This window comes from Ranitomeya imitator, chromosome 3 (assembly GCF_032444005.1).
Source record: "Ranitomeya imitator isolate aRanImi1 chromosome 3, aRanImi1.pri, whole genome shotgun sequence".
Lineage (NCBI taxonomy): Eukaryota > Metazoa > Chordata > Amphibia > Anura > Dendrobatidae > Ranitomeya > Ranitomeya imitator.
In genome coordinates this window covers 214,652,800-214,672,285 of record NC_091284.1, presented here as the reverse complement: position 1 = coordinate 214,672,285, position 19,486 = coordinate 214,652,800, and the positions used below count along the sequence as shown (strand labels likewise).

Genomic DNA, 19,486 nt, shown 5'->3' with positions numbered 1-19,486 from the left:
GATCTTCCTGTTTCCCAGAAGATGTCTGTTATCTGGGTTGTTTGTGACTGGTTCTCTAAAATGGTCCATCTGGTACCTTTGCCTAAGTTGCCTTCCTCCTCAGATCTGGTTCCATTGTTTTTTCAGCATGTGGTTCGTTTGCATGGCATTCCGGAGAATATTGTGTCTGACAGAGGTTCTCAGTTTGTCTCTAGATTTTGGCGGGCCTTTTGTGCTAGGATGGGCATTGATTTATCTTTTTCTTCGGCGTTTCATTCTCAGACTAATGGCCAAACTGAGCGAACTAATCAGACCTTGGAGACCTATTTGAGATGCTTTGTGTCTGCTGATCAGGATGATTGGGTATCTTTCTTGCCGTTGGCCGAGTTTGCCCTTAATAATCGGGCTAGTTCGGCTACTTTGGTTTCACCTTTCTTTTGCAATTTTGGTTTTCATCCTCGTTTTTCTTCTGGGCAGGTTGAGCCTTCTGATTGTCCTGGTGTTAATTCTGTGGTGGACAGGCTGCAGCAGATTTGGACTCATGTGGTGGACAATTTGACACTGTCTCTGGAAAGGGCTCAACGTTTTGCTAACCGCCGTCGGCGTGTTGGTCCCCGGCTTCGTGTGGGGGATTTGGTTTGGTTGTCTTCTCGTCAGGTTCCTATGAAGGTTTCTTCTCCTAAGTTTAAGCCTCGGTTTATTGGTCCTTATAAAATTTCTGAAATTATTAATCCGGTGTCTTTTCGTTTGGCTCTTCCTGCCTCTTTTGCCATTCATGATGTTTTCCATAGATCTTTGTTGCGGAGATATGTAGTGCCCGTTGTTCCCTCGGTTGAACCTCCTGCCCCGGTGTTGGTTGAGGGACAGTTGGAATATGAGGTTGAGAAGATTTTGGATTCTCGTTTTTCGAGGCGGAGGCTTCAGTATCTTGTCAAGTGGAAGGGTTATGGTCAGGAGGATAATTCTTGGGTTGTTGCCTCCGATGTCCATGTTACCGATTTGGTTCGTGCTTTTCACTTGGCTCATCCTGATGGGCCAGGGGGCTCTGGTGAGGGTTCGGTGACCCCTCCTCAAGGAAGGGGTACTGTTGTGAATTCCGCTCTTGGGCTCCCTCCGGTGGTTGTAAGTGGCACTTTTGTGAGTTCTGCTCTTGGGCTCCCTCTTGTGGTTTCTAGTGGTATGGCTGCTCCTTGGAGTTAGCTGTCATCAGCTGCCTCCACTTATCGTCCGCTATTTAAGTCTGGCTCTTTCTTCAGCCTGTGCCACTTGTCAATGTTTCCTGGCTGGATTCACATCTCTGCTTGGATTCTCCTGGTTTCCTGACCAGTTCTGCAAAGATAAGTTCTGGCTTTGCTCATTTCAGTCCACATGTTGTGGACTTATTGTTCTGTGCACTCTATATTTGTCCAGCTTGTCAGTATGGATTTTTTCTGTTAGCTGGAAGCTCTGGGAAGCAGATTTACCCTCCACACCTTTAGTCAGGTGTGGAGATTTTGTAAACTCTGTGTGGATTGTTTTGTAGTTTTTATACTGACCGCACAGTATCCTTTCCTGTCCTATCTATCAAGCTAGACTGGCCTCCTATGCTAAAATCTGATTTCATTTCTGCGTATGTTATTTTCCCCTCCTCTCACCGTCAATATTTGTGGGGGGCTATCTTTCCTTTGGGGATTTTCTCTGAGGCAAGATAGGTTTCCTGTTTCCATCTTTAGGGGAAGTTAGATCTTAGGCTGTGCCGAGGGGTCTAGGGAGCGTCAGGTACCCCCCAACGGCTATTTTTAGTTGCGCTGCTAGGTTCAGGGTTTGCGGTCAGTACAGATACCACCTCCTTCAGAGCTTGTCTCATGTTGTTCCTAAACCACCAGATCATAACACCCCCCTCCACCAAAAATCTCCCTCTCCTAATATCCCAGGAAGAGGTTGGCGAAAGAGGTCGCACAGTCCACGCCCATGGCAGTGCCGCGCTGCTGCAAGTAGAAGACATCCCTAAATACAAAAACATTTCTAGTCAAAATGAAGGTAAGTAACTCCACAATTAGATCACATACAGGGCCATCCAGGTTGCCGGACCCCAGGAAGAAGCGGACCGCCTTCAATCCATCATCATGTCGAATGCATGTATATAATGACTCAATGTCTGTGGTAACAAGGATCATATCTTCCTCCAATTGAATCCCATTGATCCTGCTCAACACGTCCAATGTGTCCCAGGCATAGGACGGAAGCGCCTGAACCAAGGGTCTAAGGTAGAAATCCACAAATTTACAAATGGGGTCACTTAAACCACCTATGCCCGAAACAATCGGCCGGGGGGATCAATGGGATTTTTGTGTACCTTAGGGATACCTTAGGGATTGAATACCATGCATACATGCACATACAAGCATATATATATATACACAGATACTATGCATACATACAGGCATACATATACAGGCACATGTGACAATCCGTACAAAAACAAAAGTGGACCCTCTGGACTGTGACGACGATCCCCTCACGGACGAGCTAGCCAGATAGACCGCCCCCTATACAGGGAGAGTTAGGGGCAGGCCCGCGAGGGACTATCGCCTCGGAAGCTGGGGGACCAAGAAGGAAAAAGGACGAGAAAATGGACTGGCGGGAGCGGTGGGGACTCAGGATAGGTGGATACAGCAACAACAGTGGGACTGACGGGAGCACTACAGAGACCGAGGGACTAACCAGGTACGCAAAGACACAGGGAATGACGGGAACACGCCAGAAACACATTAACAGACGAGGTACCGTAGAGACACACAGACAGACGGGGATACAGCTGAGACACAGGAATTGGTGCGGTACCACAGAGACAGACGGGAACACCACAGGGATACTGGAACTGGCGGGATACTGTGGAGAAAGAAGAGACCTAAAGTCAGAGAGCATAGGATGCACGGGGACCATGGGCGGCCAACAGCACATGAAAGCACATATGATCATCAGGCAGAGAGGTGCAGCAGGAAGTGGTATACATACCGGCGTGAAGAACACTTCTGGGTAACAGTCCTCCAGGAAGATAGAGAGGATGAGAAGGAGCGTCCAGCAGGAGGCTCTGAAGTGCGCATGCGCAGTGCTGAATCTGGCATGCGCGTGCGCCCGACGAACATCAGAGGCCGGGAGCGAGGGCAGAGAGGAAGACGCCGCAGGAGAGGAGACGTGCCGGAACGCCGAAGACAGGTGAGTATGAGTGGGCGGAGCTGGCGGCAGTGGCATAACAGCACACACATACCATGCATACATACAGGCATACTGTACATATACAGGCACACACATACAAGCATATATAAACACATATACCATGCATACATACACATAAAAGAATGTACACGCATACCATGCATACATACACATACAGGCATACACATGCAAGCATATATACACATACAAGCACATATACACATACCATGCATACATACAAATACAAGCATATACATACACACATATACCATGTACACATACAGGCATATACATACAATCCATATATAACCATACACACACATTCGGGGTGTTAGTACCCTACCTTCTTGGCTTGTCTCCAGCCCAGCACAGGCATTATTGAAGCACTCCTACTGCACTCCTATACTGGATGCAGCAGTGCAGGGCGTGCGGAATGATGTCACTTTAAAGGGACACTGTCACCTGAATTTGGAGGGAACAATCTTCAGCCATGGAGGCGGGGTTTTGGGGTTTTTGATTCACCCTTTCCTTACCTGCTGGCTGCATGCTGGCTGCAATATTGGATTGAAGTTCATTCTCAGTCCGCCATAGTACACGCCTGCACAAGGCAAGATTACCTTGTGCAGGCGTGTACTACGGAGGACAGAGAATGAACCTCCAAATTCAGGTGACAGTGTCCCTTTAAGCAGACGAGGCTGTGGCCGAGTCTGCTAGCTGTGAGGCTGCTGATTGTGCGACATCCTGCTGCTCTCCTGCTTCCAGGCCCAGCTCTCCACTGGCTGTGCATCGCGGCCATTCAGCCACGCCCACATTTAAAGGGCCCGCAACCTTTTTTTCCCTCCCCTCTCCTGCTCTTCTCCTGGGGCCCACCACGGAATTCTCCGGCACCCCGCCAGGCCAGTCCGACCCAGTACCCAATAGGAGAGTTCAGTTCACCCCAAAGAATTGGATTGAGGTCAGGATTCATTGCTGGCCATTTTAAAACAGACCATTTTTTCTTTTTCAACTATTCCTGTGTACATTTGGATGTGTGCTTTGGGACATAGTCTTGCTGGAGGACCCATGATCTTCGACTCAAACCAAGTTTTCTTACACTGGGTGGAACATTTTGCTCTAAAATCTCTTGATAATTCTCTGATTTCATGATTTCTGTGATACAGTCAAGGTCAACAGTACCAGACGCAGCAAAGAAACCCCACAACATTATGGACTCCACTGTGCCTAACTGTTGGTAGGGTGTTATTTTCCTTATAAGCTTCATTGCACCGTCTGTTAACAAACTGTTGCTTTGCATTGCCAAAAAGCTCTATTTTTGTTTCATCTGTCCACAGAAAATTTCCCCAGAAGGATTGTGGTTTGTCAAGTTACTCTTTGGCAAAGACCAGTGGATACTTTATATGTCTTTTCTTCAGAAATGGCTTCTTCCTTGGCCTTCGGCCATAAAACTTTGCTTAGTTTAGCTCTGGTTTAGTGTGCGTTGTATGGTACTTGTTGAAACGATGACCCCAGACTATTCCAGGTTGGACTTCAGGTATTTACATGTTTGACATGGTGTTTTTTCCACCATTCGCACCAACCATTCGCACCAACCTTCGAAGACATGTCTTGTCAATTATTCTGTTTCCTCCATGTCCAGGGAGGTTATTCACAGTTCTGTGCTTGACAAACTTATTAATAAAATTGTGCACTGTTGGAACTGGGATATCAAGGTCTTTGGAGATGGCCTTATAAAATTTGGAAGTCTTGTGTTCGCTAATAATAGCAGTTCTGATGTCCTCAGACAGCTCTTTTGTCTTCACCATTGTGACAAAGGAACATGGCCTACCATGCGGCTTTTTAAAACACTGAAGTCATCATTCATTGAGTAATACATGTCAATTGGGCACTGACATTTAATCACAGTTGATTCTCATTTGTGATTTACCACAGGCGAGTCAAATGTGTTTCCATGCTAATTTAATGTCAAGGGTGCCAATGCCAGTGTCACAGCAAGCTTTAGGTTTTTCTATTTTTCCCTCCCATTGTTTTTTGTTTTAAATTAATATTTATCATTTACTCTTTTGTTTTTGACATAAGTGTGAGTCGCCCGCCAGGGCCATGGGGTACCCGGTACCGGGTCCAGTGTTCACAGGGGAATGTCACGGTGGCGACCCGGTCCATGGCCCTGGGTGCCCATGTAAAAGGGGAAATTGAATAAAGTTTATGTTCGTGACGCCATCTGTGGTATTCGGTCATTGGGGACCGACGCTGCATCAAGGGGTCCCCTTGGGTGATGTTATGGCAGCTAGATGGTATAACTTCCCACAGGTGAAGTATGTCCCCAGGGCTCCCAGTGCGTGGATGGAAGATGGTGGTGAACAGTGCAGTAAGAAATGAGGACACAGGTTTGCAGTCTCTTTACCTGGTTTACTGAAGACTTCAGGCAGCCACAGTCCAAGGTACCAGATCACAGGGCAGGCAGGGTCCGGCCCGCTTGGTAGCGAATCCAGAGTCCCCTTTACCAGGTGGAGTTAAAAGCCTTTCCTCTAGCACAGTGGTGTTGTAGTCCCTTACTGCCTATGGCTTCAGATAAGGTCCTCACAGTTCTTCTTTGTCCCCCATATAGGATAGGACAATACCTGCATGACAGGTAACTCAAGCCTTTTAACAGGGACTCTAGCATGCCCCGGGCTCTATATGTTACTGTGTTTCAGGTGTGTGTGGCGGACAGGTAATTTGCAGTTCAGCTGTCCTGCCGGTCTCTGCTGTAAGTCTTAGAGTCCCTTACAACCTCGGTGTGCCGGCTACCGGTTGTCTGCGCTTTGCCAGGGAAACAGTCTGCTCACTGCTATCCTCCCACTGGTGTCCTCGCCTGGGCCTTGCTCTCCTTCACTCTCACTGAAAGATGTCCTTTCCTTATGTATGTCCCTTTCTCCAGGGGCTGTAGTACTTCAGGCTACATGGCCCCTTCAGACCTTCTGACACTCTATGTCGGTCTGCTCTCTCCTGTCTCTCTGACAATCTGACTCTCTTTCCCTCCAAACCACAATATATAGGGGATTCACCTAGGAATAGGATCAAAAGCTCCCCCTTGTGGCCTGGAGTGTGAACATGTTGTGTGTATGGTGATTACCTGATAAAAGATATCCTTCTTCGCTTTCAAACGTAACATCACTCTCCCCGAGAGGAAAGCAATGCTACTGTGACGACCAGGACCCTGGGGCGCCACAAGTGCTCTATATAAAAAAACTGTTTCATTTGATCTCTTTTTTCAGGAGATATTCCACATTATATACTTAAACTTCATGGGTGCCAATAACAATGAACATGACTGTAGGTTTTCTAACACTGTATATCAATTGCGCAATTTTTTCGGTCTAACTACGAAAAAGATTTAGTATATCATTTGGCACTTTCATTCTGTGACCCTTTATTTATTTCCACATAAACTCATCTGTTACCAAATGTTTGTAGTTTACCAGAACACTCTGCAATTTACCAAAACATGGTAAAACACTATAGTTCCCTTTCTTGAGAGTTTACCATCTCGGTGGTTTCTATGTTTACAGTAAGACATATGCTCATCGGCGCCTGAAGTTTCTCTCATCAAAATACAAGGTCCATGAAATGCTAAATGAGCTGGAAGAACTGAAAGAGCTGAAAAACAACCCACATAGAGATTTTTACAACTGCAGAAAGGTAACACAGTCTATAAGTTTACGTAGCTTGCAGTCTTGTGCTGTGCAATATCACACCAATTCTCCCCTACGAGCATTGGCTCAATATATCCAGAAGAGAATAACAAAAATATTGTATACCATTGAGTAAAATTCTAGCAGTACACATGCTCTATAGCAGGGGTCCCCAACTCCAGTCCTCAAGGCCCACCAACAGGTCATGTTTTCAGGATATCCTTTGCATTGCACAGGTGATGCAATTATTACCTGGGCAAGACTAAGGAAATCCTGAAAACATGACCTGTTGGTGGGCCTTGAGGACTGGAGTTGGGGACCCCTGCTCTATAGTGTTTGGTTCCCCTGTCTTTAACGGGGTTTCATAATTGTTTAGCTACACGAAAAGCATGAAATAATTGTTTCACTCTTTCCATTACATTAGATTGTTCTAATGGAGCATTCCAATGAACAGGGACCTTTGCTGTTGTCATGTTAAGATGGCTGACGGTAATTCAGAAGTGGTATTTAGAGAAAATAAGTTTTCCTTGTTCTTATTGGAATGTGCACATTGTAGATTGAGAATGTAGGCAGCAAAACCTCAAAGGAACACATATGGAAACAAGGAATAAGGAAGGAAACACATGAGAAACAAACCAGAATATGTGTTTAACCTTAAGGCCGGCGTCACACTAGCGAGTTTTACGGACGTATGAGCGCAGAAAATACGTCCGTAAAACTCGCAAAGCAAACGTCCCAATTATTCTCTATGCCCCTGCTCCTATCTGCCGTATTTTACTGATCAGTATTATACGGCTTTCTACGGCCGTAGAAAATCGCAGCATGCTGCGTTTGTCACCGTATTGCGCAAATAAAACGCCAATGAAAGTCTATGGAAGCCCCAAAAATACGGATTACACACGGACCAGCAGTGTGACTTGCGAGAAATACGCAGCGCTGTTAGAGAGAAAAGCCGGTAATTCAGTGCGGTGTACAGTAAAATCACACTGACAGCTTACAGAAGAATCGGTAGAATAAATGTGTACACATAGAATAGGTATATATATATATATATATATATATATATGTCAGTGAGACATATATATGTATATATATTATTACTTCATACAGCGCTAGATAGCTTTAAAGCCGGTAATTCAATTACCGGCTTTTGTTATCTCCTTCCTAAAACCCGACATGATATGAGACATGGTTTACATACAGTAAACCATCTCATATCACCTTTTTTTTTGCATATTCCACACTACTAATGTTAGTAGTGTGTATATGCAAAATTTGGCCGTTCTAGCTATTAAATTAAAGGGTTAAATGGCGGAAAAAATTGGCGTGGGCTCCCGCACAATTGTCTCCGCCAGAGTAGTAAAGCCAGTGACTGAGGGCAGATATTAATAGCCTGGAGAGGGTCCATGGTTATTGGCCCCCCCCTGGCTAAAAACATCTGCCCCCAGCCACCCCAGAAAAGGCACATCTGAAAGATGCGCCTATTCTGGCACTTGGCCACTCTCTTCCCATTCCCGTGTAGCGGTGGGATATGGGGTAATGAAGGGTTAATGCCACCTTGCTATTGTAAGGTGACATTAAGCCAAATTAATAATGGAGAGGTGTCAATTATGACACCTATCCATTATTAATCCAATACTAGTAAAGGGTTAAAAAAAAAAAAACACATTATTAAAAATTATTTTAATGAAATAAAAACAAAGGTTGTTGTAATATTTTATTCTACGCTCAATCCAATCACTGAAGACCCTCGATCTGTAAAAAAAAAAAATAAATAAACCAACAATATCCATTCCTTCCGCAGATCTGTAACGTCCAACGATGTAAATCCATCTGAAGGGGTTAAAATATTTTGCAGCAAGGAGCTCTGCTAATGCAGCGTTGCTCCTTGCTGCAAAACCCCGGGAAATGAAGTAGGTCAATGACCTATATTTACCTTCATTTGCGGTGAGGCGCCCTCTGCTGGTTGTTCCTAGATCGTGGGAAATTTCCTAGAATGCTCCCAGGCTCGAGTTCATAAGAGGTGCCCTCTGCTGGTTGTCCTCATATGAACTCGAGCCTGGGAGCTTTCTAGGAAAGTTCCCACGATCTAGGAACAACCAGCAGAGGGCGCCTCACCGCAAATGAAGGTAAATATAGGTCATTGACCTACTTTACTTTCATTCCCCGGGGTTTTGCAGCCACGAACAACGTTGCATTAGCAAAGCTCGTGGCTGCAAAATATTTTAACCCCTTCAGATGGATTTACATCGTTGGACACTACAGATCTTCGGAAGGTAAGGATATTGTTGGTTTATTATTATTTTTTTGTTACAGAACGAGGGTCTTCAGTGACTGGATTGGGCGTTGAATAAAATATTACAACAACCTTCATTACCCCATATCCCACCGCTACACGGGAATGGGAAGAGAGTGGCCACGTGCCAGAATAGGCGCATCTTCTAGATGTGCCTTTTCTGGGGTGGTTTTGGGCAGGTGTTTTTAGCCGGGGGGGGGGGGGGCAATAGCCGTGGACCCTCTCCAGGCTATTAATATCTGCCCTCAGTCACTGGCTTTACTACTCTGGCAGAGAAAATTGCGCGGGAGCCCACGCCAATTTTTTCTGCCATTTAACCCTTTAATTTAGTAGATAGAACGGCCAAATTTTGCATATACACACTACTAACATTAGTAGTGTGGAATATGCAAAAAAAAGGTGATATGACATGGTTTACTGTATGTAAACCATGTCACAAATCATGTCGGGTTTAGGAAGGAGATAGCAAAAGCCGGTAATTGAATTACCGGCTTTAAAGCTATCTAGCGCTGTATGAAGTAATAATATATATACATATATGTGTCTAATGACACATATATATATATATAGACAGTATATATATATAATTTGTTTTTTAACACATTGATCCCTTGTATAGCCATGTGTTGGTTTTGCAAGCCTGCGAGAACAACACGCAGTACGGATGCCATACGGATTACATACGGAGGATACCATTCGCAAAATATGCTGACACACCCTGCCTACGGAGGAGCTACGGACCACTTTTTTGGGGACTTTTCAGCGTATTACGGCCGTAATATACGGACCGTATTGTCTTACGCTGAGTGTGACTCCAGCCTAAGACATCTCAAAGTAGCTCCTTTTCCCCGCTAATGACGGCTTTACACATGCTTAGAATTATCTCAAGCAGTTTCCGCAGTTGGTCACCTGGAATGCCTTTCCAACAGTACTGAAGGAATTCCCAGAGGTCCCGTTCATTTGTCTGTTTTGTCTTTACTCTTTGGTTCAACTTATCCCAAATTTTCTCAATAGGGTTAAGGTCAGTTGATTTTAGAAGTAATAAAATGGATATTTTGAGTCATTGTCCTGTTGTAACACAAATGATGGTCCCACAAAGCTCAAAACAGATGGGATGTTATGTCATTGTGGAATGCTGTGGTGTCCATGCTGGGTAAGTGTGTATTGAATTTGGAATAAATCACCAACAGTGTCACCAGCAAAGCACCCCCATACCATCACACTTTCCTCTCCATGCTTGTGTTGGTACCACACATGTAGAAACCATCCACTAATTTTTTAGCAGTTGGTGCTCAAAATGTCAAAATTTAACCCATCAGATAATAGAATAGATTTATATTGATCTAATGTCTAGGTTTTGTGTTGCTTGACTCAAGTTTTTTTTTTTTTGCGTTCCTCAGTAGTAGCTTCTTTGCAGCAATTTGACTATGAAGGCCTGCTTGTTGCTGTATCCTGTGGACAGTTAATATTGAAATGTGTCGGCTACTTGATGTCTGTGCATCATTTATGGGGGCTCTTACCTGAGATGCTATCAATTTCCGTTTTCTGACGCTACTATCGCTGATTAACTTAGGCTACTTTCACACATCTGGTTTTTGCCTTCAGGCATAATCTGGATATTTTAGAAATAAACGGATCCGGGGAAAATTGTTAAAAACTGATGGGCCGGATCCGTTTTTTTTGCTGGATCCAATTTTGTTTATCGGGCCTACAGTTTGAACTTCCTGTTCTGGGGAAAGGAGAGAGAGAGAGAGAGAGGGAGAGAGACTCCGGAATGGAAAACGAAGCTACGGGGCATGCTCAGTGTACAAATACCGGAATCGGTGGCAGGATACAGTCAAATCACCTCACATTTCATCCGTTTATCGCAGGAACCATCGCTGAGTGTTTTTTTCACCCGACCAAAAAAATGTTCCTCTGTACGTTTTTCTGTCCGCCGGAAAACTAATTTTTCCTGGATCCGGCAAAAAACGGATGAAAAGTGTGGCCATCAGGCGCAATCTGGCGCTAATACAACTCTATGAGAAAAAAACGGATCCGGCGGAAAAAAAAAATGGATCCATTTTTTCTAAACTCGCCGGATTGTGCCTGACGGCAAAAACCTGAAGTGTCAAAGTAGCCTTATCCTCCACAGCATAATCATGCTTGGTCTTCCTTTCCTGGAGACGTCCTTATGAGAGCCAATTTCATCACAGCAATTGATGGTTTTCATGACTGCATTCAAAGATATCTTTAAGGTTTTAGCAATTTTCAAGATTGACTCGCATCTTCATGTCTAAAAATAATTACGGTGAGTACTGTTGTTTAATTAAGAACAGTTGAGGAATAGGGTTCAGCACTGTATAGAACAGTATACCAACACTGCAATGCACGCGTGATTATAAACACTTTCTGAAGGTCGGTGATTTCAGAAATGAACTTTTGAAAAGGTTACCTGTTCACTGGAAGCCATTTTCAGTTGACTACCTAATGAAGATGTTTGAAAGAATTCCAAGGGGATGTAAAGCTGTCATCAGAGTAAAAGTGGTCTGATTTGAGGAATCTAAGGTTTAACACAAATTCTGGTTTATTTAAAGTGTTCTTCTTTACTTCTGGTTTCCATGTTCATTGTTTTGCTGCCTTTAGTCTAAATAAAAAATGTGCACATTCCTATAAGGACAAAGAAGCGATTGCATGAATTTGTGAGTCCAAACTTTTGATCAGTATTGTATTATCAGACATTTTTCACTACTGGCTTACCACTTTATATGTGATACATGTTTTTAAGGTTGACACTCATATACATGCCGCAGCCTGCATGAATCAAAAGCACCTTCTCCGCTTCATCAAGAAATCTTACAGAGTGGATAAAGAACGTGTGGTATATAATGCCAAGGGCAAACAGATGACCTTAAAACAAGTGTTCGAAAAATTGAAACTCCATCCTTATGACCTGACAGTAGATTCTCTAGATGTCCATGCAGTAAGTGTCTTCGTTCTTATCTTTAACTTTAGTGTGCTTCTACAGATACATTTTGAGGTCATATCAACGTTTTACACAGGGGCTACTTTCACTAAATCGTATTTTTGATGTAAGTGCTGTATATGAAATGCGCACTGACCAATTTTATTCAGTTTAGTTGTCCAGTGACAGAAGATGGAGAAAAAAAATGATCAAACAGTTGAATTTAAAGAGGCACTCCCATCAAAGTTTTTATCCTTTTAATATATTGCGATCATCATATTATATAGCACAGTGTACTTACAATTGCTCATTTTGCCTTTCTACCCAGTGCATTCTTCTGTTTTCCATTAGGTCTATGAAATCAGGTGATTAAAAACTGATTAACTGAATCCTTCTAAGCTCTATATAGAAACAAGAGGTCAATTTTCCCTGCATAACTCATGAGTCACTGTTAAGTCTCTGGCAGGGGAATGGAAGAAGTAACTGGGTTAAGTTGTTATATTTATATTTGTTATTATACCCTTTTCTTTCTCCCTCTGAATTCCCTTATTCTTCCTGTTTTGTTCCCCTAATAAAAATTATCAAAGCTAACTATCCTACCCACCTTTCCCTATTTTACTTAATTTCCTTTCCCATCCTATTTTTGTATGTTAAAAATTTCAATAAAGTTTGTTTGAAAAAGGAGTGGAAGAGGGGAGTTATTTTTGCAGGGAAAGATACTTCCTGTTTCTACATAGAGCAGGAAAAGAGAAGAATTAGCTGGGAAGAAAGGGAGCAATTGTAAGTACACAGTGCTAGAATATGATGATTGCAATATATTAAGAGGATAAAAGCTTTGATAGGAGTGCTTCTTTAAGCAATACCTTGGCAAAATGCATCCAGCAGGCCACATTCGGCCTTCTGGCTATTCCAATCCAGTCCATGGACTGAGACCTCCGAAGGACTGAAACAGTGGCACACAGGCAGCACCATGCCCTCCCCTGCACGTTATCCTTCCGCCGCTGCCGCTCACTGTCACTGCGTTTCCGCATACTCTGGATACAGACAGTGGTGAACACATTGGTGGAGGATAGTGCTGCTGGTTCCATCTTCCACCAATCGGCGTGTGAGCCAGCAGTCGCGATGATGTAATTTTATTGTGTCAGCTGTGGAGTGTTAGGGCATCAGAAAGAACAGAGGCAGAGCGCCGGGAAAAGGGAGCAAGGAGAGTATGTGTTTTTTTTTACTTCATATGTATGTATGTATGTATTTGTATGTATATAGGGGGCTCTGTGGGGCTCATACTGTATATAGAGGGGGCTCATGCTGTATATAACAGGTTATGTAGGGCTCATACTGTATATAGGGGCTATGTGGGTCACATACTGTATATAAGAGGCTATGTGGGGCACATGCTGTATATAAGAGGCTATGTGGGACACATGCTGAATATCAGAGAGTACGAAGAGCACATGCTGTATGTCAGAGGCTACGTGGGGCACATGCAGTATATCGGAGGATACTTGGGACCCATGCTGTACATGGAAAGCTATGTGGGGGCTCATACTGCATATAGGAGGCTATGTGGGGCTCATTGTTGTGAATTCTGTGGCTGAATTCACTCCTGTGGTCACAAGTGGTACTGCAGCTTCTGAGCTTCCTCCCTCAGGTGTTCTGGTGAGCTCGTTAACTGCTTCATTACTTAACTCCGCCTGATGCTGCTATCCTTGCTCCTTGTCAATGTTTCAGTGTTGGATCTGAGCTTCTCCTGATTGTTCCTGTGACCTGCTGCTCTGTATAGCTAAGTGCCTTTTGCTTTTTTGTTGCTTTTTTTCTTTCCAGCTTGTCTTTTATTTTGCTGGAAGCTCTGAGACGCAAAGGGTGTACCGCCGTGCCGTTAGTTCGGCACGGTGGGTTATTTTTTGCCCCCTTTGTGTGGTTTTGCTTTAGGGTTTTTTGTAGACTGCAAAGTTCGCTTTACTGTCCTCGCTCTGTCCTAGAATATCGGGCCACACTTTGCTGAATCTATTTCATCCCTACGTTTTGTCTTTTCATCTTACTCACAGTCATTATATGTGGGGGGCTGCCTTTTCCTTTGGGGAATTTCTCTGGGGCAAGTCAGGCCTATTTTTCTATCTTCAGGCTAGCTAGTTTCTTAGGCTGTGCCGAGTTGCCTAGGTAGTTGTTAGGCGCAATCCACAGCCGCTTTTAGTTGTGTTTAGGATAGGATCAGGTGTGCAGTCTACAGAGTTTCCACGTCTCAGAGCTCGTTCTTGTATTTTTGGGTATTTGTCAGATCACTGTGTGCGCTCTGATCGCTAAGCACACTGTGTTTCTGGATTGCCTTCATAACACCTGTCATTAGCAAACATAACAGTACAAGGAGACCAAACTAATGATTCTCAATAGAGGGAAAGAAAAAGTTCTGACATCATTTTTTTATTTTTTTTTCTGCTCTGTGTTCATTTTTTTTTTTCCCCTAGACATTTGGGTGATTCTGGACACAGGTGTGGACATGGATATTCAGGGTCTGTGCTCTTCAATGGATAATCTCGTTATAAATGTACAAAAAATTCAAGATACTATTGATCAGAAATCTATGTTAGAACCAAGAATTCCTATTCCTGATTTGTTTTTTGGAGATAGAACTAAGTTTCTAAGTTTCAAAAATAATTGTAAGCTATTTCTGGCCTTGAAACCTCATTCTTCTGGTAATCCTATTCAACAGGTTTTGATTATTATTTCTTTTTTGCGCGGCGACCCTCAAGACTGGGCATTTTCTCTTGCGCCAGGAGACCCTGCATTGAGTAGTGTCGATGCGTTTTTCCTGGCGCTCGGATTGCTGTACGATGAGCCTAATTCAGTGGATCAGGCTGAGAAAAATTTGCTGGCTTTGTGCCAGGGTCAGGATGATATAGAAGTATATTGTCAGAAATTTAGGAAATGGTCAGTACTCACTCAGTGGAATGAATCTGCGCTGGCAGCTTTGTTCAGAAAGGGTCTCTCTGAGGCTCTTAAGGATGTCATGGTGGGATTTCCTATGCCTGCTGGTTTGAATGAGTCTTTGTCTTTGGCCATTCAGATCGGTCGACACTTGCGTGAGCGTAAATCTGTGCACCATTTGGCGGTACTGCCTGAGGTTAAACCTGAGCCTATGCAGTGCGATAGGACTATGACTAGAGTTGAACGGCAGGAATACAGACGTCTGAATGGTCTGTGTTTCTACTGTGGTGATTCCACTCATGCTATTTCTGATTGTCCTAAGCGCACTAAGCGGTCCGCTAGGTCTGCCGTCATTGGTACTGTACAGTCCAAATTCCTTTTGTCCATTACCTTGATATGCTCTTTGTCGTCGTTTTCTGTCATGGCGTTTGTGGATTCGGGCGCTGCCCTGAATCTGATGGATTTGGATTATGCTAAACGTTGTGGGTTTTTCTTGGAGCCTTTGCGGTGTCCTATTCCATTGAGAGGAATTGATGCTACACCTTTGGCCAAGAATAAACCTCAATACTGGGCCCAGCTGACCATGTGCATGGCTCCTGCACATCAGGAAGTTATTCGCTTTCTGGTGTTGCATAATCTGCATGATGTGGTCGTGTTGGGGTTGCCATGGCTACAAACCCATAATCCAGTATTGGATTGGAATTCCATGTCGGTATCCAGCTGGGGTTGTCAGGGGGTACATGGTGATGTTCCATTTTTGTCGATTTCGTCATCCACCCCTTCTGAGGTCCCAGAGTGCTTGTCTGATTATCAGGATGTATTTGAAGAGCCCAAGTCCGATGCTCTACCTCCGCATAGGGATTGTGATTGTGCTATCAATTTGATTCCTGGTAGTAAATTCCCTAAAGGTCGATTATTTAATTTATCCGTGCCCGAACACGCCGCTATGCGCAGTTATGTGAAGGAATCCCTGGAGAAGGGACATATTCGCCCATCATCATCACCACTGGGAGCAGGGTTCTTCTTTGTAGCCAAGAAGGATGGTTCGCTGAGACCGTGTATTGATTACCGCCTTCTTAATAAGATCACTGTTAAATTTCAGTATCCCTTGCCATTGTTATCTGACTTGTTTGCTCGGATTAAGGGGGCTAGTTGGTTCACTAAGATAGATCTTCGTGGTGCGTATAATCTGGTGAGAATCAGGCAAGGAGATGAATGGAAAACTGCATTCAATACGCCCGAGGGTCATTTTGAGTATCTAGTGATGCCGTTCGGACTTGCCAATGCTCCATCTGTGTTTCAGTCTTTTATGCATGACATCTTCCGTGAGTATCTGGATAAATTCCTGATTGTTTACTTGGATGACATTTTGATCTTCTCAGATGATTGGGAGTCTCATGTGAAGCAGGTCAGAATGGTTTTTCAGGTCCTGCGTGCTAACTCTTTGTTTGTGAAGGGATCAAAGTGTCTCTTCGGTGTGCAGAAAGTTTCATTTTTAGGGTTCATCTTTACCCCTTCTACTATCGAGATGGATCCAGTTAAGGTCCAAGCCATCCAGGATTGGATTCAGCCGACATCTCTGAAAAGTCTGCAAAAGTTCCTGGGCTTTGCTAATTTTTATCGTCGCTTCATCTGTAATTTTTCTAGTGTGACGCCCAGGAGACCGGGATACCCAGCACCGGACCAATGGAGTCTGTCTCTTGAGGGGGATGTCACGGGTGGCTTGACCCGGTGCTGTGGCCTCAGGCAATGCACAGTGTAAGGGGTATCATGAGGGGACAGGCACTTACTTGATCAGCAGCAGGTTCTCCCAGCGGCGATGATCCCGATCCTGGATAGATGGCTATTGTCCAAATGAAAGACTGAGGCACTGAAACGTTTAACCAGTTTACTTTAACATAAAAGGATTTACAACCAGTCCTGTCACCGGAGTCTGTATGGGAACTCTGAGTTACTTTGACCCTGCCGGGGTCTTCGCCTCTTATTGTGCGCAATTTCTGTGTGGCCCTGCTGCTGTATGTGAACTGGCTGCCGGCCCAATCAGTCCCCTCCGGGTCCTGGTTCGACGGGCAACCCGAGTCCTTTTATCGGCTTACCCCCTCCGGGAGTACCGCTGAACTCTGTGTCTGTTGCTGCATCCGACCCTAGTGAAGCTGATATCACCTCACGTTTTTCCGGTTGCTGTATTATATATAATGAATACAGCCACGGATCCGGTATCCGTCTTTGCGCCTGTTCTGGGTAGTGATTAATGCTACCCGGTTCTCACAATGTCCTTTTTCTCTATCCCTCTTCTCCTCAGGCCGGTGATTTAGGCCTGGTAACAGTCACAGGGCTGTTAGAGATTCAACTGTATGACCTCTCACTATCAGCTCCTTAGCCCAACTGCCAGTTCTTCTCTCAGACCAGAATGGATCAAGGGGAGTCTCTGGAGCTCCCCCTTCTGGCCGGAGGTGGTAGTGCAGTCTTGCTATTTTAGTATTTGTACTTACTGTCAGTAACTATTTTTGTGGCAAATACCCCTAGGGGTGCCACATTCCCCCTTAGTTAAGAACAGTACTCCGGGACTGTGGGACAATAACATTTTGAAATAACAATTAATATGTACAGAGTCTTAAAAATGAAAAGTTACAAAAACCACTCAAGGAAACAAAAATAGAGTTCTGTAAAAAAGTCACTTCAAATAGCGTCCATTAATACAGTTCTATCCTTGAAGGTATTAGGAAAGGCACTGTACTTAGTGTCCAGGAATTTAGTTCCATTTTTCCAACGGAGTTATCAATATAAAGTCTAAAGAAAGTTCAAAAAGAGCAAAAAGCAAAGTTCAAAAGGCAGTCTTTCCGGAGCTTTGATTTAGTGCCTCCGGGCTGATAAAAAGTTCAAGCATATGCAATAAGTTCATACAGACAAGTCTCTGTAGGCACTGGGCTTAAACGTTGCAGACTGATAACAATGACTATACTACATTTTCTGTTTAACTATATACGGCATAACATATATACAATTCACATTATGAGCTTTATAGTTGGTAATCTGCATACCTGGCCGGTAATTGACCCTGGGTACTACGCTGTGATCTACGTAATAGCGGTGTCTCTTCATGTGGTGTACTACTGTCTACTGCGGATGTAGTATCTGCCCGCTCTGCTAAAGATAATTCCACGACTATGGAGTTGGCAAGTCCACCGTGAATGGGATTACTCTGACCAGGAATCTGTTCTTCCTGGCCTGGAACCTCCTGTAGTACGGGGTCAGCCTCTTCCTGTCTTGGGACTTCTGGTATTGGGCTCGGTGTTGGGTAAAAGGCCACCATGGGAACCACTACTGCACCATGGTATGTTAGTAGGGTTTTGGGAAAGTCTACTATACAGGTGTGATACACTTCCTCTTCTTTTTCCTTTACTGGTTGAACCTGTATGGGTTGAATAACTTCTGGTTCTGGCTGGACAACGTCTGGCTCTTTCAATGCTTCCGGACACAATTTAAGATTGTCTCTTGACACTAGTACAGATGTTAAGCCTCCGTTTTTGCTAATGAGACACATTTTAGGATTATCCACTCTTGTTGGTAAAACTGTGTAGGGTACGGCTTCCCACTGATTGTCCAGTTTATTGGTTCGACGATTTCTCTTGAGCACTTGGTCACCCGGTCTTAATGGGGTCGCTAGAGCATTCTGGTTGAAAGTTCGCTCTTGTCTTTCTCTAGTTTGCTGAAGGCTTCTTTCCACACTCTCTTGCACTTGGCGATACTGCTTTTGCCGTATGATATCCCAATTGGAGTCTTGAACTTCTGCGTCTGGTTTCAGAATTCCCATTTCTAGATCGATTGGTAATTGGCCGGGTCTTGCACGCATAAGGTAAGCTGGGGTGCAGTTGGTGGAGCTCACCGGGACATGATTATACAGATCCACCAAGTCAGGCAATTTCTCTGGCCATTGATTCCTTTCTGTCTCAGGTAAAGTCTTTAGTAGGTCTATTACAATATGGTTCATCTTCTCGCATAAGCCGTTTGTTTGTGGATGATAGGCCGTTGTCCGGATCTTTTTGCAACCATACATATTACAGAATTCTCTGAAGATCTCTGATTCAAAGGCTGTACCTTGGTCGGTGAGAACCTGTTCCGGATATCCATGGGGTCTACAAAAGTACGTTTGGAACGCTTTGGCTGCTGTTTTTGCTGTCAGATCTTTTACGGGTACTACTACCAAGAAACGTGAATAATGGTCCACGATGGTCAAGGCATAGACATAGCCGGACCGTCTTGGTGTCAACTTCACGTGGTCCATGGCTACAAGTTCAAGTGGTTGTTTGGTGATTATGGGCTGCAGTGGTGCTCTTTGGTTCTTTTGATCGTTTCTTCTGAGGTTGCACGGGCCACAATTTCTGCACCACTGTTCGATTGATTTTCTCATCCCGACCCAATAAAATCTTTCTCTTAGAAGTACTTCTAACTTTTTCCAACCGAAGTGACCAGCAC

The 19,486-nt window shown here is 44.2% G+C and overlaps 1 protein-coding gene across 2 annotated transcripts in view; it reads left to right on the top strand.

Annotated features, from left to right (window-relative positions):
- AMPD1 (adenosine monophosphate deaminase 1) overlaps window positions 1-19,486 on the top strand; it is a 139,820-nt gene that overhangs the window by 63,786 nt on the left and 56,548 nt on the right. For both annotated transcript variants that reach the window (XM_069756122.1, XM_069756123.1), the window contains 2 exons: window positions 6,726-6,855; window positions 11,912-12,106. In XM_069756122.1, the coding sequence (XP_069612223.1) occupies window positions 6,726-6,855; window positions 11,912-12,106 (325 nt within the window). The remainder of the gene's footprint in view (window positions 1-6,725; window positions 6,856-11,911; window positions 12,107-19,486) is intronic.